The 24037-nt window shown below is 37.9% G+C and overlaps 1 protein-coding gene across 3 annotated transcripts in view; it reads left to right on the plus strand.

The window, feature by feature from the left end:
- LOC129279188 (gamma-tubulin complex component 3-like) overlaps positions 1 to 24037 on the plus strand; it is a 43358-nt gene extending 19321 nt beyond the window's left edge. For 2 of the 3 annotated variants that reach the window (XM_064111078.1, XM_064111079.1), the window contains exons 14-25: positions 451 to 617; positions 2086 to 2196; positions 2963 to 3077; positions 8697 to 8824; positions 9485 to 9549; positions 11169 to 11304; positions 11928 to 12132; positions 13312 to 13400; positions 14049 to 14180; positions 14700 to 14840; positions 16456 to 16575; positions 19153 to 24037. In XM_064111078.1, coding sequence (XP_063967148.1) covers positions 451 to 617; positions 2086 to 2196; positions 2963 to 3077; positions 8697 to 8824; positions 9485 to 9549; positions 11169 to 11304; positions 11928 to 12132; positions 13312 to 13400; positions 14049 to 14180; positions 14700 to 14840; positions 16456 to 16575; positions 19153 to 19308 — 1565 coding nt within the window. In that variant the 3' untranslated portion in view covers positions 19309 to 24037. The remainder of the gene's footprint in view (positions 1 to 450; positions 618 to 2085; positions 2197 to 2962; positions 3078 to 8696; positions 8825 to 9484; positions 9550 to 11168; positions 11305 to 11927; positions 12133 to 13311; positions 13401 to 14048; positions 14181 to 14699; positions 14841 to 16455; positions 16576 to 19152) is intronic. The other variant, XR_010296014.1, reaches the window with a different exon arrangement.

Raw genomic sequence — 24037 nt, forward strand, 5'->3', positions numbered from 1 at the left:
TGATTGTGGTGGTGATGGTGATGATGATGATGAGGACGACTATGATGGTTATTATGATGATGATGATGATGTGGTGGTGATGAAGATGATGATTATGATGATAATGGTGACAGATGATGATGATGGTGATTCTATCCCCCCCCCTCTGCTATTTTAGGGTTAAAACTTCACCCATTACTGAAACAAAGTATTCCTGTTCAAAGCCTATGGGATTTAAATAATTCTATATAGTGAATAGATTAAAACATCTCTCAAAGCTCAATGACCCTGTATGCCCGCTTTCCATCTGCTCTTTTGCTATATACTGGCAGGAAGTAATTCCTCAAAAAGCTGTGTGCACCAGAATCGGTAGACTAGCTTAGCCGGGGTAATATAGGAGCGCCTTGAGCACCTAGCAAGGTGGATACGTGTGCTATACAAATCCTATATTATTATTATTTACTTTCTTAGATAAAAAAGGAGGAGCGTTGGCATCTGCTATCCATTCCTACACGTTACACGGTGACCCTTCGACCAGACTCCTTATCAAACACATTCTACGGCTTGTCGCTTTCCCAATCCGGACTATGCTGGATAGGTGGATCTTTGATGGCCAGTTAGAGGATAAATACAATGAAGTAGGTATATCATTAAGGTCAAAGATCACAGAGGTCATACATCTTCAAATATATAATTTTTGTGGTAATTTAAAAAACTGTTTGAAGGACTGGCTTCAAACTTATTTTACAATGTATGTATGCAAGCATATAGGCCTACATGTAGGAATGACAACGGTCTTTGGTTAATGCTAATACCAACATGCTTATATAGCGCATATCACTGCCAAATGCGTCCCTATGCGCTTCATTGGAAATTATTACCCTGGCATTAGCCCCGCAGCCTTTTACAGCGCGGTGTCATTTCAAGGAATAAATTCCTGCCAGGTTCCCATTTACCTCACCTGGGTCGAGTGCAGAACAATGTGGATGAATTTCTTGCCGAAGGAAATAACGCCATGGCTGGGATTCGAACCCACGACCCTCTGTTTCAAAGTCCGAAGACTAATCCTCTGGGCCACAACGGGGTATTGCTTGTTCTTGCTATAATATAATATCAGCGTATAGATTGACAATGTGATTAGATTATTTTAAAGGTTTTCTCAAAATCAGAATAAAGTATGTAATATACAGTGCATCCCACAAAACAATAAACCCGTTTTCAGAGATAGATTTCACAATTATTAAACTTATTTTTACTATGAATTTGATACTTATGGTAAGAATGGAATCTCATCTTTGATTTGAGACCAACAGCTTAGGAAATTGTTCACGCATGGCAGATAACAAAGAATAGATATTCAAGGCCTATCAGAAACGATTTGCGCAGAAACTCGTGGTTTATCTGGACCCACTCTCATTTCAGCTATCAGTGAGAGAAACTTAACAAAGAATACAAAAGAAATGCTAATGAGCCAGTCGTCGAGTAAACACGGTCGTCGTATCACAAACTATCTTTTCCAACATTTTCTGCGCAATCTAATTTTGACATAAAAATGTCAAACTCATCTTGCTCATTAATGCGTGAAGTGTTCGTCTCATATTAGGTATCAAATTAAAGAGGAATAATTGAATTGTATGATTATGTAAATGAAATATCATTATTGATTTTCCTTTGAAGAAAAATGACAAGGGAATCCCAGTTTTCTTTTTTTCTGGGACGTACTGTATATCAGACCTTGCCATGGCAGAGGTATAAATTTTGACTGTGTGCAGTCAAGAATCCTAACGGTAGATTTTGAAAAATATATTTGTGATGGGAATCCTGTTGATAATCCTAATAATTTGGTGGTATTTTTTTTGCAACAGTTTTCTGAATGTGCATTTATTGATCCGATATTTATATGTCAGCTTTCTGAATATATTAGAGAGTTTAATATTAATTTTGAGGATATTTTTTTATTTAGTTTCTGAATTTGTCAATAATTAGTATAATTTGAGGTATGTATTTGAGTTTTCTGAATATGTAATTGATATAATTTTGAGGGATTAATTTGATAGTTTTCTGAATATGTCATTAATTGATGTAATTTTGGGGTATTTTTGACAGTTTTTTGTTGGCGCAGACCCTAGTGTCAAAGACGAGAAGCTGTGGCATGACAAGTATTCTTTACGGAAGTCCATGATTCCATCATTCATTACCATGGAGCAAGCAAGAAAGGTAGGTCCATCATTCTCAAAGGATTCTCTAAAATCTATGAGTACCATGCATAAGTAATTACCGACGCATGCATGGCTAGCCATGCAATGGTAATTACTTGTGCATGGTTGTAAAAAATGTAATTTTTGCCGAAAAATTCTGCCATTCTATAAAACAAATGATACACAGGTTTGTTTGTGCATCGGTAGGACTAGAGAGCATGAGGTAACTATGGAAACTGGTCTAAACCCACTCGGCTGTTCTATAGTTACCTTAAATGCTCACAAAACCTACTGATACACTCACATCTGTTCAATATCCAAGCTGCAGTTTTATTTGTCGGCAATCGTGCTCCACAATTATCTGAATCCTACTATAGTGAGAGTCAGAAAAAAAAACTAAGCACCTCACAAATTACCAATTATTTTTTTTTTTATATGTCAGGTTCACATATATACCTTTAGTTATTTGCTTTTAGATTTTTCTTTTTTATTCAAACAAACTTTTTGTTTTGGTGGCCTTTTGCTATAAGATGTGCAACATTCTTGTATTAGCTGTTGCATTAAAACTGGACACACTGAAGCTTTAGGTAACATCCTCAAGGTAACATCCAATCAATCTAAGACCCAATCACAGCTCGTCGTTCATCGTCCATTGTCTTTTTCGGTTCTATTATTGTTTCATTCTAGCATTCTGTTCATTCATGCGTTTAGCTTCAGTACATGTACGTCAGTTTCAATGATATTTTCTGATTTTGCAGTACCAAACACTTATTTATTTGATCTAGATCCTCTCAATTGGGAAAGCCATTAACTTCTTACGTCAAGTCTGCAAGGATCACACCCTCATCAAGGGGAAGTCCCTGATGACATCAACATCACAAACCAATAGCTACCAGAACAGTAAGTTTTTTAAGGGGAAGTCCCTGATGACATCTACATCACAAACCAATAGCTACCAGAACAGTAAGTTTTTTAAGGGGAAGTCCCTGATGACATCTACATCACAAACCAATAGCTACCAGAACAGTAAGTTTTTTAAGGGGAAGTCCCTGATGACATCTACATCACAAACCAATAGCTACCAGAACAGTAAGTTTTTAAGGGGAAGTCCCTGATGACATCTACATCACAAACCAATAGCTACCAGAACAGTAAGTTTTTAAGGGGAAGTCCCTGATGACATCTACATCACAAACCAATAGCTACCAGAACAGTAAGTTTATTAAGGGGAAGTCACTGATGACAGCTACATCACAAACCAATAGGTACCAGAACAGTAAGTTTTTTAAGGGGAAGTCCCTAATGACAGCTACATCACAAACCAATAGGTACCAGAACAGTAAGTTTTTTAAGGGGAAGTCCCTAATGACAGCTACATCACAAACCAATAGGTACCAGAACAGTAAGTTTTTTAAGGGGAAGTCCCTAATGACAGCTACATCACAAACCAATAGGTACCAGAACAGTAAGTTTTTTAAGGTGAAGTCCCTAATGACAGCTACATCACAAACCAATAGGTACCAGAACAGTAAGTTTTTTAAGGGGAAGTCCCTAATGACAGCTACATCACAAACCAATAGGTACCAGAACAGTAAGTTTTTTAAGGGGAAGTCCCTAATGACAGCTACATCACAAACCAATAGGTACCAGAACAGTAAGTTTATTAAGGGGAAGTCCCTAATGACATCTACATCACAAACCAATAGCTACCAGAACAGTAAGTTTTTTAAGTGGAAGTCCCTAATGACATCTACATCACAAACCAATAGCTACCAGAACAGTAAGTTTTTTAAGTGGAAGTCCCTAATGACAGCTACATCACAAACCAATAGCTACCAGAACAGTAAGTTTTTTAAAGGGGAAGTCCCTGATGACATCTACATCACAAACCAATAGCTACCAGAACAGTAAGTTTTTTAAAGGGGAAGTCCCTGATGACATCTACATCACAAACCAATAGCTACCAAAACAGTAAGTTTTTTAAGGGGAAGTCCCTGATGACATCTACATCACAAACCAATAGCTACCAGAACAGTAAGTTTTTTAAGGGGAAGTCCCTGATGACATCTACATCACAAACCAATAGCTACCAGAACAGTAATTTTTTTAAGGGGAAGTCCCTGATGACATCTACATCACAAACCAATAGCTACCAGAACAGTAAGTTTTTTAAGGGGAACTCCCTGATGACATCTACATCACAAACCAATAGCTACCAGAACAGTAATTTTTTTAAGGGGAAGTCCCTGATGACATCTACATCACAAACCAATAGCTACCAGAACAGTAATTTTTTTAAGGGGAAGTCCCTGATGACATCTACATCACAAACCAATAGCTACCAAAACAGTAATTTTTTTAAGGGGAAGTCCCTGATGACATCTACATCACAAACCAATAGCTACCAGAACAGTAAGTTTTTTAAGGGGAAGTCCCTGATGACATCTACATCACAAACCAATAGCTACCAGAACAGTAAGTTTTTTAAGGGGAAGTCCCTGATGACATCTACATCACAAACCAATAGCTACCAGAACAGTAAGTTTTTAAGGGGAAGTCCCTGATGACATCTACATCACAAACCAATAGCTACCAGAACAGTAAGTTTCTTAAGGGGAAGTCCCTGATGACATCTACATCACAAACCAATAGCTACCAGAACAGTAAGTTTTTAAGGGGAAGTCCCTGATGACATCTACATCACAAACCAATAGCTACCAGAACAGTAAGTTTTTAAGGGGAAGTCCCTGATGACATCTACATCACAAACCAATAGCTACCAGAACAGTAAGTTTTTAAGGGGAAGTCCCTGATGACATCTACATCACAAACCAATAGCTACCAGAACAGTAAGTTTTTTAAGGGGAAGTCCCTGATGACATCTACATCACAAACCAATAGCTACCAGAACAGTAAGTTTTTTAAGGGGAAGTCCCTGATGACATCTACATCACAAACCAATAGCTACCAGAACAGTAAGTTTTTTAAGGGGAAGTCCCTGATGACATCTACATCACAAACCAATAGCTACCAAAACAGTAAGTTTCTTAAGGGGAAGTCCCTGATGACATCTACATCACAAACCAATAGCTACCAGAACAGTAAGTTTCTTAAGGGGAAGTCCCTGATGACATCTACATCACAAACCAATAGCTACCAGAACAGTAAGTTTCTTAAGGGGAAGTCCCTGATGACATCTACATCACAAACCAATAGCTACCAGAACAGTAAGTTTCTTAAGGGGAAGTCCCTGATGACATCTACATCACAAACCAATAGCTACCAGAACAGTAAGTTTCTTAAGGGGAAGTCCCTGATGACATCTACATCACAAACCAATAGCTACCAGAACAGTAAGTTTTTTAAGGGGAAGTCCCTGATGACATCTACATCACAAACCAATAGCTACCAGAACAGTAAGTTTTTTAAGGGGAAGTCCCTGATGACATCTACATCACAAACCAATAGCTACCAGAACAGTAAGTTTTTTAAGGGGAAGTCCCTGATGACATCTACATCACAAACCAATAGCTACCAGAACAGTAAGTTTTTTAAGGGGAAGTCCCTGATGACATCTACATCACAAACCAATAGCTACCAGAACAGTAAGTTTTTTAAGGGGAAGTCCCTGATGACATCTACATCACAAACCAATAGCTACCAGAACAGTAAGTTTTTTAAGGGGAAGTCCCTGATGACATCTACATCACAAACCAATAGCTACCAGAACAGTAAGTTTTTTAAGGGGAAGTCCCTGATGACATCTACATCACAAACCAATAGCTACCAGAACAGTAAGTTTTTTAAGGGGAAGTCCCTGATGACATCTACATCACAAACCAATAGCTACCAGAACAGTAAGTTTTTAAGGGGAAGTCCCTGATGACATCTACATCACAAACCAATAGCTACCAGAACAGTAAGTTTCTTAAGGGGTAGTCCCTGATGACATCTACATCACAAACCAATAGCTACCAGAACAGTAAGTTTCTTAAGGGGTAGTCCCTGATGACATCTACATCACAAACCAATAGCTACCAGAACAGTAAGTTTTTAAGGGGAAGTCCCTGATGACATCTACATCACAAACCAATAGCTACCAGAACAGTAAGTTTTTAAGGGGAAGTCCCTGATGACATCTACATCACAAACCAATAGCTACCAGAACAGTAAGTTTCTTAAGGGGAAGTCCCTGATGACATCTACATCACAAACCAATAGCTACCAGAACAGTAAGTTTTTTAAGGGGAAGTCCCTGATGACATCTACATCACAAACCAATAGCTACCCGAACAGTAAGTTTCTTAAGGGGAAGTCCCTGATGACATCTACATCACAAACCAATAGCTACCAGAACAGTAAGTTTCTTAAGGGGAAGTCCCTGATGACATCTACATCACAAACCAATAGCTACCAGAACAGTAAGTTTCTTAAGGGGAAGTCCCTGATGACATCTACATCACAAACCAATAGCTACCAGAACAGTAAGTTTTTTAAGGGGAAGTCCCTGATGACATCTACATCACAAACCAATAGCTACCAGAACAGTAAGTTTTTTAAGGGGAAGTCCCTGATGACATCTACATCACAAACCAATAGCTACCAGAACAGTAAGTTTTTTAAGGGGAAGTCCCTGATGACATCTACATCACAAACCAATAGCTACCAGAACAGTAAGTTTTTTAAGGGGAAGTCCCTGATGACATCTACATCACAAACCAATAGCTACCAGAACAGTAAGTTTTTTAAGGGGAAGTCCCTGATGACATCTACATCACAAACCAATAGCTACCAGAACAGTAAGTTTTTTTAAGGGGAAGTCCCTGATGACATCTACATCACAAACCAATAGCTACCAGAACAGTAAGATTTTTAAGGGGAAGTCCCTGATGACATCTACATCACAAACCAATAGCTACCAGAACAGTAAGTTTTTTAAGGGGAAGTCCCTGATGACATCTACATCACAAACCAATAGCTACCAGAACAGTAAGTTTTTTAAGGGGAAGTCCCTGATGACATCTACATCACAAACCAATAGCTACCAGAACAGTAAGTTTTTTAAGGGGAAGTCCCTGATGACATCTACATCACAAACCAATAGCTACATGTACCAGAACTGTATGTTTTTTAAGGGGAAGTCCCTTATGACATCTACATCACAAACCAATAGCTACCAGAACAGTAAGTTTTTAAGGGGAAGTCCCTGATGACATCTACATCACAAACCAATAGCTACCAGAACAGTAAGTTTCTTAAGGGGAAGTCCCTGATGACATCTACATCACAAACCAATAGCTACCAGAACAGTAAGTTTTTAAGGGGAAGTCCCTGATGACATCTACATCACAAACCAATAGCTACCAGAACAGTAAGTTTTTAAGGGGAAGTCCCTGATGACATCTACATCACAAACCAATAGCTACCAGAACAGTAAGTTTCTTAAGGGGAAGTCCCTGATGACATCTACATCACAAACCAATAGCTACCAGAACAGTAAGTTTTTTAAGGGGAAGTCCCTGATGACATCTACATCTCAAACCAATAGCTACCAGAACAGTAAGTTTTTTAAGGGGAAGTCCCTGATGACATCTACATCACAAACCAATAGCTACCAGAACAGTAAGATTTTTAAGTGGAAGTCCCTTATGACAGTTACATCACAAACCAATAGCTACCATGTGGTGCCAACTACTTAATGATTTCTTTGGCCCGTATTCTGAAGTAACTGAGGCCATGGTCTAACTCTGTGCTAAAATTATTGGGAGTCGAAAATGTCACAGATTTGTGTACCATTGTATATTTTTCATCTTTGCTGTGCTTTTTTGTTTGTTTGATTGTATGGTGAATAAAACCATTTTAGATATTATTCTATGACAGTAAGGAATTATTTGAGAGAGAAATGAGCTGGTAAAATGAGTATGCACTGTCAGAGATTTGTGTCACAATTCGCTCTCCAGAGTTGAACCACCACATTAGACCTGGGCCCCATCTTACATAGAGTTGCGATTGATCCGATCAATCACAACTATGGACAGCCAGCAACGTCAACATCTATTATGCATGTTTGTTCAAAATATTTTCTAATTATGATGTATATTCATGTATTCATTGTTTTCTTGAAAATTCAGTGTGCTTCTCTTTGCTTACAAAGGACATTTTGCATATTTCCTGTAGAAAAAGTTATGACACTGATGGATTTCCATTGAGTTACGATTGATTGGATCAATAGTAACTCTTTGTAAGACGGGGCCCAGGGGAGCGTTTCATGAAAGGACTTGTCAGATGTTTTATCTGATAATTACCTTAGTAACAGTGCTTCTCAACCAACCAAAATTTAGGAAGGATGTGAGATCTGACAACTTGTCAGACAAAAATGCTGATGAAACACTGACCAGATTTTAAATTAAACCCGGGTTGGTAATATGGGCCTTTGATTTTGACCCCGACGTGTACACTCCATTATAAACCAGTGATTATTTAGGCTTACTTAAGATTTCCTTTGCTCTTTATTTCAAGCCGAGATGTTGCTACAACAAGATATGGACGGCTCGTTTCAACAAGTCATTGATATTGAATACAGAGATACGAGCAAGAGACTTCTTTACATCCTACAGACTGAGTTCAAATTCCTAGAACACCTTAAGGTTAGTTCCTAGACCTTTGTCCTCTGGTTCTTAGTCCAATTGGGTCCTACATAGGTCACGATGGCCCAGAAATTTGGAATGCCTTGACACATGATATTAAACCATCTGTTTTGGTTTTTTTTTAAAGCTTGGTTGAAAAAAATTCTTATTTTTAAGTATATATAAATATACATGTATCACCTGCACTCACCCCCTTGCACTTTTTTAGCTATAATTACCATATCTTTTTTCCCAACCAATCTAGATTTTAATTATTTCTTTTTCTTGACATTTTGTTAAAATTTATTTCAGCACGGTTTTCATGTAGCCCTCACTCTTGGCTTTCATTGCATTTTAACCATTGGCGGCAGAAGCCAAAAAAATTTAGGGTTGGTTCACCTGAAATTTTGGGATGGACACGGGTAACAAATTTGACAAGCAAAAAAAAAAAAAGGTTATCAACAGAAATTTTAGGGGGGGGGATCATCCCCCCACCTCAAATTTAGGGGGGGCATCATCTTTGACATCATCATTGATCTTTTTTATTTTCACATTTAAAATGTATTCAACTATGTCATTGTTGTTATATTACTATATGAACATGTTAATTTATTATTGAATTATGAATAAAATGCAGGAACTCCTGCCAAAATAACAATAATGATATGTGTTGTCTTGCAGGCGATGAGGAGATACCTCCTGCTTGGGCAAGGTGACTTTATCAAACACTTGATGGACCTTCTAGAGTAAGTCATGTAATTATACAACTCTGATTGAAACTCAATTTAAAGATGATTATTGTTAAGGTAAAATGCTTCACCTAAATTGCAATTCCTGTTCACTCATGCATTGAATTCTAATTAAGAAACTCATGAAAATTTGCTCCAAAAAAAAAAAATTATTACAAATTATCAGTAATTTATCCCTTAACTGTGGAAGTTCCAAACAACTAGCCTCTCTTAAAGGGGAATCCAGCCTTGGCCATTAAATGTTGTGTTGGAAAGGAGAAAAATGAATTAAACAGAGTGGTGAAAGTTTGAAAGAAATCGGACAAGCAATAAGAAAGTTATAGCTGCTTTAAAATTTAGATCACTAATACTATGTAGATTTCAAATTGGCAACTGGGTAAGTAAATTATGACAAGGGGCAAAGACAACTTTCCCATAGGCCATGTACTTTATTATCAGGGATTTGTGGTTTTCTCCTAAGTACCCATTCCCCTGGGGCCGTAATCTAAATATAACCCAGGTAGTATATTGTTTTATGTCCTCATGAAAGAAAAATATAATTTGAAATAAAGATTTTGGGAAAAATTACATTTTAGCCATAATATGTATTAGAGTACATGGAAGAGTAGTCCTTGCCTTACATCACTATGACATCCCATATGCGGCCAATTTGAAGTGTCCATGGGTATAGTGATTACCAATATTTACAACTTTTAAAAATTCATAACTTTCTTGTTGTTTGTCCAATATTGTTCAAACTTTCACCTATCAACTTGTCTGATTTTTCTTTTTCTTATAAAAACAAGTTTTTATTTGGGTTGGATTCCCCTTTAAAACCAAAATAAAACTGAAAGGCTAATTTCTGCCCAGCCTAATTTTCATACCCTTTACAGTGGCCCTGCAAGTTTTTTGTGCCATTTGAAAGTTGAGTTGTTGTTTTTTTAAAGAAATTCTTTATTCAATATTCCTCCATAAATCAAATGCATATTTACAAACAATATTATACACAAATAGGCTTGATGTGCTTTGATCCATCAATATCTACAATAAACTTATTTTGTTGCATATTCATAGTGCACTCTCCCTCATGCTGATATTTTAAAGTCTCTCGAAATGATGAAATTAATAGATAACCTTTTACACATCTCGTTGAAAACATATGATATTCTCCATATAAAATATCAAAATTAAAAGAAGAATAATTTCCACCTAGTATGCCAAATACAAAATCACTGAAAGATGAATTATTTGCTTTCCATATAGATACATGTCATAAGTCTTTCCCCCATAGTGTTATATTTTTTAGTTTAGTTGTGGGGTTTTTTTTTAGACGCACTGGAGAAGGCAGTTTGCGACCTTACGCTCCAAGCTTAAATATCTTTCCATTATTAAAGCTTATCCTTAGTTTTGGTAATCCCCCCAAAAAATGAATGTCACTATTCCATTTCATTACTAGATCATATTAATGTTTGTGTCCCAAGCAGTTGTGGTGTAAAGGAACTAAAAACTAAAATAAAAAAATGCATTCAAAGCTTTGCCAATATTGTAATGTTCAGTGATATTCAAGTAAATGTCACACTACTGACATTTTACCAAAGCTTAAGTTGGGTTTGGATGGATTATTTGTACCTATCCAGGGCTGATCTTGCCAAGCCAGCGGACATGTTGTATCTTCACAATTTAAATGGCGTACTGGAGACTGCTGTCAGAGCGACCAATGCTCAGTTTGACGACTCGGATATACTCAGTCGGCTTGATGTCAGGCTACTGGAGGTATGTCAATCTTTTTTTTATTGATTTTCATGAGCATAGGCATTGTCAGATAAAGTTAGTAGTATTTAAGCTGGAGGAAACTTGGGGGCCGTTTCATAAAGCTGTTGGTAATTTAAGAACGACTGGTGATCCTTTCTCGTGGCAAATGATATCCAACAAAATGTTCATTGGCGATGGTTTGGCTCGTAAGAAAGGTTCACCAGTCGTTTCATAAAGATGTTCGTAAGTTAAGAGCGACTTTAAGAACGACTGGTGATCCTTTCTCGTGGTAAATGATATCCAACAAAATGTACATTGGCGATGGTTTAGATCGTAAGAAATATTCACCGGTCGTTTCATAAAGCTGTTCGTAACTTACGAGCGACTTTAAGAATGACTGGTGATCCTTTCTCGTTGTAAATGATATCCAGCAACATGTTTGGTTTAGCTCATAAGAAAGGTTCACCAGTCGTTCTTAAAGTCGCTCTTAACTTACAAACAGTTTTATGAAACACCCCACTGGAATTGCACAAAGATTTTTGTTCAAACAAATAGACAATGCAAAATACTGTCTTATATGTAGGTGCATTATAAATAACAAGGTTATTATTCATTGAATTGTTTTATTTGTTGTTGTTTGATAGATCTCCCCAGGAGACACAGGCTGGGACGTCTTCAGCCTAGACTACCATCTCGATGGCCCAATCAACACCGTCTTCACCGACAGCTGTAAGATCTTGTACCTCCGGGTTTTCAACTTCCTCTGGAGGGCCAAGCGGATGGAGTACGTCCTAGCTCAGGTCTGGAAGGGGCAGATGACCAACGCTAAGGCTTTAAGAGCCATCCCAGGTATCACTAGACGATTCCAACATATAAGAAGGCTTGGAACGGGGGGGGGGGGGGGGGACGCTGATTCAGCCCCCCTTATGATCTCGGCTGTCGATCCCGCGATTGCGACGAAAAAAAAAATTGTTCACAGATTCTCTATAGGATTCTAAATTCAATATCATAAATATTTTCTTATGTATTTCTTTGTTTTCAACTTTTTTTTTTAATTGTTTTTTCAATGTAAGTCTTTTAATGATTCAGACTTATCACGGGAAAGCTTCGAAGGAGAGGGGGAGGGGGGTTATAATCACTTGCCTTTGAAAGACATAGATGGGAGCAGACAGAATAGAACAGATAAATACGAAGGGGAACATTTGAAAAGCAGTTTGCAATGCATATCTTCCCTCTTATGGCAGTAGTCTATTGAAACTAACTACATGTAGATTATGATAGAGGAAATGTTTGAGTAGTTTGGAGACATGATGTGTGCAGGGATAAATTACAGGGGGCTTGGGGGCAATTTTGCCCCCGAAATACTCAAAAGAGCCTGTGAAATTTTGTTAAAATATCCCTGGAAATTCCCATTCACTGCAACTATAAAGCTTATCCAATGTTGCAGATTTAGGCAGTAGGTTGTGAAAGGTAGCCTCCGAAAATGAAAGAAACATGTTTGGCCTGGGAGGTGTTTCATAAAGCTGTTCGTAAGTTAAGAGTGACTTTAAGAATGACTGGTGATCCTTTCTTGTGGTAAATGATATTGAACATTAAATTTCATTGGTGATTATTTAGCCCGTAAGAAAGGTTCACCAGTTGTTCTTAAAGTTGCTCTTAACTTACGAACAGCTTTATGAAACACCCTCCTGGTAGTGTTAACCATTTGAATTCAGAATTTGAATTGTAGAGGTGCTGTGGCTCAGTGGTTGAGGCTCCAGACTTTGAACCATAAAGTCCGGGTTCGAATCCCATCGCAGCACTCGCTTCCTTTGGCAAGGCGTTTATCTACATTTGCCACTCTCCACCCAGGTGTAGTAAATGGGTGCCGGGTAGGAAGAAATTCTCTGAACTTGAGCGTTCAATCAGTGTGGCCCTTCGTAAGCGGGGATAATAGTATGCAGCGCTTAAAAACATTGTTTTAAGTGCTATATAAATGTTGTGTATTATTATTATAATTATTTATTAATTTCCTCTTTCTTTGTTTAGAACTATCGCCGCTCCTTCATAGATGTCACATGATCGCCACTGAGATGATCCATTTTGTGAATCAGATGCAGTACTATATTAACTTTGAGGTAAGATGACAATCCATGTTATTATATAACCCCAGAGCAGAGCTAACATTCATTTATTGATTCTAGAGTTTATGAATTTGGTGTGTACTGTGAAAGGAATAGAGTGATTTTTTTTTGCATTTCATTATTTTTTATACCATACCTAGTTGGGGGATGGTGATGGTGATGGTGATGGTGATGATGATGATGATGATGATGATGATGGTGATGATAATGAGATGATGATGATGATGGCGATGATGATGATAATGATGATGAAGATGGTGATGATGATGATGATGGCGATGATGATGAATGATGATGATGATGATGAGATGATGATGACTATGATGATGATGATGATGATGATGATGATTATGATGGTGATGATGATGGTGAAGATCATGATGATGGTGAAGATCATGATATGAGATGGTGATGAATGAAGATGATAATGAAATGATGATGAATGATGTTGATGGTGATGATGATGGTGATGATCATGATGATCATGATGGTGAGGATGATGATGATGATGATGATATGATGTTGATGGTGATGATCATGATGGTGAGGATGATGATGATGATGATATGATGATGATATGATGATGATGGTGATGATGATAAATAATAATAACAAGTTTTGATTTTTATTCTGATTATCCAGGTGATGGCTTGTTCATGGGATGAGATGTGGAAGGACGTGACAGAGGCTGAGGATCTTGATAAAATTATCGCAGCTCATGAAATCTTCCTAGATACGATCCTCCGAAGGGCGTTGCTTGATGAGGAATCAAGGGTGAGTGGGTAATGGGGTAGCGATGGGCAGTATTTAGGTGGGTGTTTCATAAGGCTGTTCTTACGTGTAAGTTAAAAGTGTCTCTATGCCCGACTGGAGACCCTTGTGCTAAATGATATAACCTTATTGTTTTGATGAAAGCCTTTTCATTTCCCCTTCCCTGCTCATAATCATCGCAAGAATAACATAATTCCAGCACTACTAGGACAGTATTTGAACTGAATGATGATTCTAAGCACTGTTTAAAGACATCGAAATTTGTGAGACATTTCCTATTTCTGAGAAAGTGCCATGGGCGCCCAGCAGAGGTGGATACCGGCGCTATACAAGAACCTATCATCATTATATACATATATGTGGTAATGAATTTTCAGTCTCAGAGATTTATGTTTATCATGTTATTGGCGATAGTTTGCTGGTGATGATCGACTAACAGTGAAATCAAATGTCAACCAGCACTCATAAACATGTACCGGACTAAAGTGGTTACATTTGTCATACTTTGTTTATCTTTTGTAGCCGTTATTGACCCAGCTACGAGCGATCTTTGATCTGATCATCAAGTTCCAGAATGTGCAGGAGGCCATGTACACTAATGCTTTGGAGGAACTGGGTAGGAGACTAGCTGTCACTAAAGCTATCAGATCCAGAACTGGACAGGTTTGTGAACTTTGATTTCTTTTCATTTTAAGATAAGGAATTGAGCTCAGATTTAACCCTTAAAGGCCTGGGGAGGGGGGCGAATACCGCCCCCTCTACATTTTCACGATAAATCCCGCCAATCGCTGACTTTTTACTTTCAAATTGCACACAACTTTTGAGACCAAATTTGCGATGCCCGGGTATGCGATCACACAATTGCGCAACATTATGTAAGTACATGTCAGACCCAAAACTGCTCAAAAACGTGAATTCATGTACAAATCCAAATGAATGCAAATTGTGTATTTAGCCAAAATTCATAAATGTATCATTATTTCTACTTTTACTTATTAAACTTGATTAGTTTTGTCTTGTTTATGATCAGAATTAAGTCTGCAACAATTTCCATTGTAAAAACAAAAAAAAAAAAGTAAACAAAAAAAGAAATACACAAGAAATTTAACAAACAATGAAATAAATGAGAAAAAAATTGCATTACCAAATTTTATTTGAAGTACATTTGATCGGGATCCTACAAAGGGTCTGAATAAAAAATTAGCAGTTTTGGGGCCGTAAGATAGATGATTAGAGCAAATGTTTTATTTCATGCATAAATTAGCATAAGGAATTCATTAAATAAAAAAATCTTATTATTTCATGAAAATTAACCATACAGCCTTGTTGATTATATCGCACACTACCACTGTGCAAATTTTTTGCGGCACTCGCGCGATCGAAGGCCAAGATCTCGAAGTCCCCACCCCGTCTGGCTCTGAGAGGGGTCCGAAAAACCCGGCTCTTTTAGGGTTCAAAGAATATACAAAAGAAAAGCAACTTTCAATCAACTTTAGCAGGTATGTAGCCCTCCTTTCACCAAGAATCCTACTATACATGTATAGCCTGATGGTGCGGGGGGGGGGGGGGGGGGGGGGGCAGGTGCACTGAACTACATGTATATTGCTGCATACACACAAGACCACAGGATTAACAAATCCACCCTAAACAAGTTTTATCTATTGGTCACATTTTAGGGCTTTTTCTTTTAAAGTGATTGTTTCACTTTGTTCTGGGTTAAAAAATTATAATTTTATTTCTTGGAAATGGGCTTAACATTAGGCTTGGTGTGTAAAAATACCAGTCCAAAAGTTTTGATGTGCAGGAATCATATCTACAGGAACCATTTTAAAACTTTGGAGATGTAAAACAACATTTGAAAATGATTGGGGGTTGGTTTCATTGACTAGATGTGTATAGAGCGAATCTGTACACTACAACACAGAAAGTCTGGATGAAACCAGCATGACCTACATGTACATGTATGCACAGTGCGTACAAGGTACACTGAATGTACACTGTAGCTAATATAGTGTGTGCAACAGACTCTTTGAATTTGAGAAAAGTGGGCATAAGCTGCATGCATCTCAGAGACGGTTATCAAAATCAGGCTTGTGTCTAAATTGTAGTTTTACATCCTACATTGTAGTCTGTTTCAGGGGGGGTTTTAAGGACAAATACAAGCACTCATACATATGTCTCATCTTATTTCGAGAATTTTTTTAATCAAGTGCTCACAAAGTGAAACGATTCCTTCAAGTGCAGTATATAAACTGTGCTTTATTCTTTGATGCATTAGGGAGAATGGGGAACGACCGCTTTGGAGGAGGAAGAGAACGAGAGAAGAAAGGTCAATTTCCTGCGAACTTTCTTGCCAAGCTCAAAGGCCCAGTTGAAAGTACTAGCTCAGTCATACCAGGTATAAGCAGCTCATAAATCCAAAATTAATCTTCCATTTTTTTGCTTTTCATTTGTCTTATCTGAGGTGTATGTATATAATTTTTTATGTAATTCTCATCTAGAACAGGGGTGTTTCAAAAAGAGTGAGATGTAATATGGAGTCATGCAATATGTGCGATTCCGAATGGTTGTTGATCAAAGTGCGTTTTGTTTTCGAGGTTCCATTCGATTACAACTCTTTCTACGACACCCTGATCCTTCCCGATGTATTATTCTGAAGTCCAGTGTAATAGGTCATGGTCTGGTTCCACGACATTTGCTCTGGCGACCATTGCCCTGATGGATAATCTGCAATCCATTCCTAATACAGACCTGCCAACCAGTACGTTTTAGCCGTATTTAGTACGTTTTTGCAACCAAAATACGGCAGTACGTTTTTTCTTTGAAAAAATAATTTTTTTGTAAAAAAAAAAAAATAATAAAAATAATCTCTATATGTCTCTATTTCATAAAACGTACACAAATATGGTTAATAGATCAATGTAATTTCAGGTAACTTTTTTTTCAATCATTTTGTTAAAACCAATGTGAAGATATACACACATGTTTTAATGTTTTTTTTTTCATCTGCAAGAGCAGTGCGCATTTTAGCTTGCATGCAGCTTGAGCGCCGCGATGAGCGAGTGCGCCAAGCATTTTATTATGAAATACACTTTTTTGGGGAAAAATGCAGTTTTTTTTTATCACAGAATACAGTTTTTCATTCCTAGAGGTTGGCAGGTCTGCTAATAGGCCCTGTCGCATCGTTCTGTGCAAGCCTTGCGGGTGAGTTGCGAGTGATTGCCCGCAACTCAACCTCAACAAAGTTTTGAGATATGTTCATATCTTTTTTAGCGTGCAAATCAGACTTGCTCGCGCTTCTGCCGGCAACTGTGTGTGGGATACGTGCAAGATATTGTCAATGCGGGCGACCTGCGGGTGGCAAAAAATAGTTACCCGCAAGGCTTGCACGGAACGACGTGACAGAGCCTTAAAGCCTAACCTCCAAAACAAAATAAACCCCAATCCTTGTCTTTACATTATTCTGAACCAAAAACTCTTTATCACAATCCCAACTCTAACTCTATGCCCTCTGAGACAATAATAGTATGCAACATTTCTATAGCGCTTAATACATATGTTTGTAAGGGCTGCATACTATTACCCTGGCTTTAGCATGGCTATACTGATCGGACGCTTGAGCATTCAAGGAATTCCTTCCTACAGGGTACCCATTTTCTACACCTGGGTGGAGAGTGGCAAATGTAGATAAAACGCCTTGCCAAAGGATGCGAGTGCTGCGATGGGGTTTGAACCCCGGACCTTGTGGTTCAAAATCCGGAGACTTATCCACTGAGCCACAACACCTCTATTAAGACCGGAGCAAATATCGTAGGAGCAAATGTACGGTCACCCATTGTCAAACTCTTTGCTAAAATTATGAGAAGCTAAATATGGCAAAATTTGGGCTAGATTGTATGGTTTTTTATGTTCACTGTGTTCTTTCACCATAATGGCAAAGAAAACTAAATTTGTTATTATTCCCCGACATCTGAGGAACAGCTCCTCATCATCTAATCTCTTACAAATTCCAGTAGCTAAGAAATCATGGGGGGAACGGGCCTTTGCTCATGCAGGGCGTAGCCTGTGGAATTCTCTCCCACAGAGTTTGAAAACCCAGACTTCAGTGACCACATTTAAGGGCAACCTGAAAACATACCTGTATAAGAGTGCTTTTTGATAGACATTGATTTATTGTTCAGACATGTATTATATGTAAATAGTTTTGTTGTTCTGCTCTGAAGCGCCTTGAGCATCTAATCAAGATGGAAAGTGCGCTATACAAATCTCATTTATTGTTATTATTATCAAATAGAGCCTGTACTGTTGGAGAATTGTTTAGTTTCAAATGGCTATCCCTAGTCAAACCACGACTTTCGACTAAAGTTTGAATAAAAAAAAAAGAGTTCAGAATACAGGACATTATGTGCAACAATGAATTATTGTTGGTTTCTTTCTGTAAATTAAAGATAAATGCCAGTTGTGGTAACGATTTCATAATGAATTCTTACAGAATCCAAGAAACGGACCATCCACGTGTCTGTATGTATGAATGAAGAAATATGTGCCAAAGGATTCTGGAAGAAATGGTGTAAATTGTTGAGAAATAAGCAAAATAAGCATGACAGACTGTCTGAGCTTTTTTCCAAGCATGTCCCATATGTGCTTAACTGTGTTGGTGATCTCAATTGTGATCGTTTTTCAGCTGAGATTTCATGATTGGACAAATTTCATTTTATTTATAAATTGTACCAGGGGCCCATTTCATAAAGGACTTGCAACTGTTGTAACTTTGCCATTATGGCAACTACCATGGTAACCTTAATTTTGATTGGCTGCTGAGCCTTGTTACCATGGTAGTTGCCATTATGGCAAAGTTACAACAGTTGCAAGTCCTTTATGAAATGGGCCCATGATCTAGATCCATGATGATATAGTTTGCTTTACAGGCATTCTCGAGAAATCGTGTTTACTACTTTCATTTGTATTTCAACAGGACATGGTGCAGAAATTCCTGATGATGCTGCGGGATCACCCTGACGACAGTCTCCGCCTCCTGGCTGTCAGGCTAGATTTCAATGAAGTGTACCGAGCGAAAGATCCCAAGCTACGTAGCCCCATGTCCGCCATCAGAAAGAAAAGAGTTTACTAAGAGGGTCTGTGTTTGAGGCTAGACAAATTTGTTACTATTTTCTAATCTCAGTTAGTCAGTACTCTTAAGGATCCTTACTGGGAGTCAAAGCTGTGTCTTTTATGCTTGAATACCACAAATAGTCACATTTCCCAAAGACCGAGCTAAAGATCTCAAGCTGCAGCGCCCTTTGTCGGCCATCAGAAAGGAAAGTTATCTAAGGAGGTCTTTTTATGAGGCTAGGCAAAGGATTCGCAGATGTTGTTTGAAGGTTTGCATAGTAGTGTGGACAATTATGGGAGTGGTTTGTGGTACGCCTTGTGGAAAGTCCTAGAAAGGTCTAAGAAAAGGGGATTGAGGTCTAAGTGAAATGGATAGGCGAGAAGGTGGAGGATTGAAAGGATTTATTTGTATTTCACCAAAATTGGTTACCATTTTGTGATCTCAATTTAGCATTGAGCAGTGCTCTTTGGATCCTTACCATAAGTTATAGCTGTGTCTTTTATGAAAAAATAGCAGGGTTCCCAACCCATCAGGGAAAATTATTATCCTTTTTTCCAGTCAGGGAAAAATCAGGGAATGTGATTTAAGAAAAATGCCTCAAATGAAGGAAAAATCAGGGAATTTGATCAGCCCCAAAGTCGAAAGCACTGTAATCAGTCAGACTCTGTTATATTTTGTTGCATATCAAAACATCATCCATTGAATGACTGGTTTTGGTGGTTTTTTGTGGGTTTTTTTACACATAATACACTGCAACATCTTAGAAAACATGCAAAACTGGGACTGGGTTTAAATAATTATCAGGGAATTTTTAAACTTCATCAGGGAAAAATCAGAAAAATATCAGGGAAGTTTGTTTTCTTGAAAAGCTGGGAACCCTGATGAATAGGGATTTTTCACTTCCATGACGCACAACAGATTCAAGAACACAGTAAATGTATTGAAAATGCCAGTCAAATGACAATGAACAGCTGGGAGGGCTTTGTCAAAAACCGGTGAACCAAGACAGCATATTTGTCCTACGTTTCGGAGCTGATGAAAAATTGTAAATATGTCATTTGTTCAGAGTCCATGGCCCTGTCTTACAAAGAGTTACGATTGATCCAATCGATCGTAACTCTATGGAAATCCATCAGTGTCATAATTTTTTCGACAGGAAATTTGCAAAATGTCCTTTGTAAACAAAGGAAAACACACCAAATTGTCAAGAAATCGATGACTTTATGGATATACATTCATATCTAGAACAAATTTTGAAAAAACATGCATTTTATATGTTGATGTTGCTGGCTTTCCATAGTTGTGATTGATCGGATCAATCGTAACTCTTTGTAAGACGGGCCCCTGGATGTCACTGCTGCTTTGATTCACCAATTTTCGACAAAGACTTCTGGGTTGTTCATTGTCATGAAGGGCTTTCGACAATACATTTTCTATTTCTTAAATCTGTCGTGCGTCTTGGAAGGGAAAACTCCTTAACACCGCAATCGTCACATTCCTTAAAAACAAACAATGTTGGAATGCAGGAGAGAAGCAGTGAGAGGCGCCTACAGGCCACCGCACACCTTATGACTGGTCCACGATCCGATTTTGGAACACATTGCATTTTGCTCATTTTCTGAAAATGTGAATGAAAAGTCTATTTTTTTTATTTGAGGTTCAAATTAATTGAAAGATTACTAATGCAACAATTTCGGATGATTGGAAGCCTTTATTTTTTAGTAAATGCCAAATTAGTTTCAAATTGTAGTGAATCGTACGATTGCCATGACGTCATTACGACTAGATATGAAACTCACTTTTAGTTTAATAAGGGCGATAGCATAGCCACAGATGTGAACATAGGTATTAGTATGATGTTTTAGAATATTACACAGTAAAGATATTCTGTGTTTCAATATAAGCATCAAATTCTACTACGTTTTGTTCTAAAATCGGGTCGCAGACCAATCGTTAGGTGTGCGGTGGCCTTAACACATTTACGGTAGGATCACTGCTTAAAGACGCGAATCTGAATTATTGGTAATGGTATTACGTGCCTTATACGCCCCATCCCCTTCCAAATGAAATAAATTTATGATAATCGTGCAGTTCTCTTATAGACCGTGATATATACATGTAACATCTCTGCAGGCTTCCAAAGGACATGAATATTATTTCAATAAAGCATTTTAATAAATAATTTCTGCCAGGTACCCCCCCCCCCACTTGGGTTAAGTATAGATCAATTTGTCTGAACCAAATCTTCATGCGGAAGAGCGTAATATTTTGTATTTTAACCTATACAGGCATTTTAGCGGATAAATAAGTCATATTTCGCTCGCTACTTTCAATCCGAGACCAACGAGGTAAACATTTGCCATGTTGCCCTCTCCGGGCTTTGCCCATAGGAATCCTGTACAAAACAGAGGGCAATATTGGCCATATTTCTGCTAGTGCGCTTGCGCAGTAGGAGCCAATTTTGATTGCTAATTTCAGTATTTGAAAAATCTAGCTGGAACCAGTTTATGAAGCAATGCATTGTAGATATAATGCGCGGCGGGACCAGTGCATGCATACGCAAACCCAAGATTTCTACCCGTTAAGTGTATGTGCGCACCATGCATGATGCGCAACTGCAAGGTAACAATTTACGTCACAATTGCTTAATATTAAGGGTTACTTCGCTAAGTTCGTGAATAACCTGAAATCAGAAGTAGTGATAAGCAAGCAGGCATATGAATTGTTCTGAATAGTAGCCTAAATTACACATTGTACCGCCTTAGGTAATGATAATGATATTGACTGGCTCTTTTGGGGGGAAACATCAAATATGTTGCCCTTAAAAGAACCATATTGCCCTTGTCTAGAGACGTGGGTCAATATCATTCTGTTGTAGGCAACATATATGATGTTCCCCTCCAGGTCAGTCAATATTATGTAAATATTACTGACCTGGGTCATGAGACTGAACTGCCAGGTTGCCTTTGGTAACTGCATAGGTTGAATTGTGTTTGTGCAAGAATGCCCTTAACATCACACTTATGCGCAAAAACACCCTTAGCAGCACGCATAAGTGCATTGCGTAAGGTCGTTCTTGCACAGATACAACAAAATTGTTTTTCATTTGCTGATAGCTTAAGAATAACAATAATCTTGACTCGTCTTGTTAAGGTTGTGGAGGTCCTCATTTTGACATAATCATCATTAATGGTGACCTCTTCCAAAACTGTATATTCAGCATTTATTGCTGCATTTTGAACTTAAAACTTCTAACACAAACGCTTGTGATCAATCACATAATTGCAATGGCCAATTAGCATCATTGTCGCATGTTTAAAAGTCTCACCACTAACCGATCAGAATTGATTTCTCAAAATCAGTAATCAATGGCAACCCTTTTATAGCTCAGAGCATATACACGAGACGTGTGACAACTGAACGAAGGGTTCCATGTCATTTCCTCCAGCTACGATTGCCCTGCTATAAATTCCAAACACTTAAGCCCGTCTCATACTATGTGATCCGGTGCGACGCGATTTTTCAAGAAATCGCATTTTGCATTAGATATGAAAGTTCGAAGAAGTAAAATTATTTTATTTAAAGTTAGGCACATTGTTAGGAAAACTAAAATCAAATTTTTTAATTTGCGGCAAGCCGGAGTAAAGTGCAAATCAGCTTCAAGTCGCAGCTGATGATGACGTCATTACAATTTGAATATGTTTTTATTCATTCAGGGAGGCTCTAACTGGAACTTAATTTCGATTTCAGTAGTCCTACCACTATTTTGATCTCTGATCCGTAATACATAATTAGTTGTAATTGCCATATCAAATGTTATCATAATTGATTTGAAATTCGGATCGCAACGAGTCGCATAGTGTGAGATGGGCTTAATGGAATGACCAGGAATGACCAAATTCAACCCTGGGTTTATATCCTACCCTAAACCTACATGTAACATCAACCCTATTCCAACCCGAACCCTACATCCTAAATGAAATAAAACCAGGAGTAATAAGCCAGATCACGGTTAGCTCATGATCAACTTTTCTCAAATGACCTTTGTGATTTTTCATTAGGATAAGCACTACCATTTTCAAATGTTGCGTAAGCTTTACCGGTAGAGTATTCAAATTCTAAGAACAAAAGGCATTGTATAGACCTGGGGGGCGTTTCATGAAAGGACTTGTCGGACGTTTTATCCGACAAGTTCCATTTTATCCGACAGTTACCATAGGAACAGTGCATCTCGGCCAATCAAAATCATGGAAAGATGTCAGATCTGACAACTTGTCGGATGAAAATATTGATGAAACGCTCCCCAGGTGACTAGAATAGTACATCAGGGATAAAGTTTGGAAATCTGTTTTATTGTCTGCCTTTGGCACATTTGACTATTGTTTAGGCTACTGTCAAATACCAATGATTATGAAGGCTCTATTTATTACTCTTCAGCTTGGATGTGATAAATATTTTTAAAGGAAACATGAATAATCATCAAATCATAAATGCCTATGTCAGTGAATTTGAAAGCCACCTTCATGGTTGTCTCCAATGACCTTTTTCTGCTCGTGAACAGGCTTATTGTTGCTGGAGCTAATGTCATGTCACTAAAAAAAACCCATAAAAGTGACTTATTACAAAATAAGCTATTTGTAATCTGAGCTACATGTATATACATATTTTTTTGTTCTGAAATGTATTGTATAGTTTATAAAATGATTTGGCTATTGTACAATAATAAAATTGTAAATATGGCAAGATG

This window comes from Lytechinus pictus, chromosome 16, assembly GCF_037042905.1.
Source record: "Lytechinus pictus isolate F3 Inbred chromosome 16, Lp3.0, whole genome shotgun sequence".
Taxonomy (NCBI): domain Eukaryota; kingdom Metazoa; phylum Echinodermata; class Echinoidea; order Temnopleuroida; family Toxopneustidae; genus Lytechinus; species Lytechinus pictus.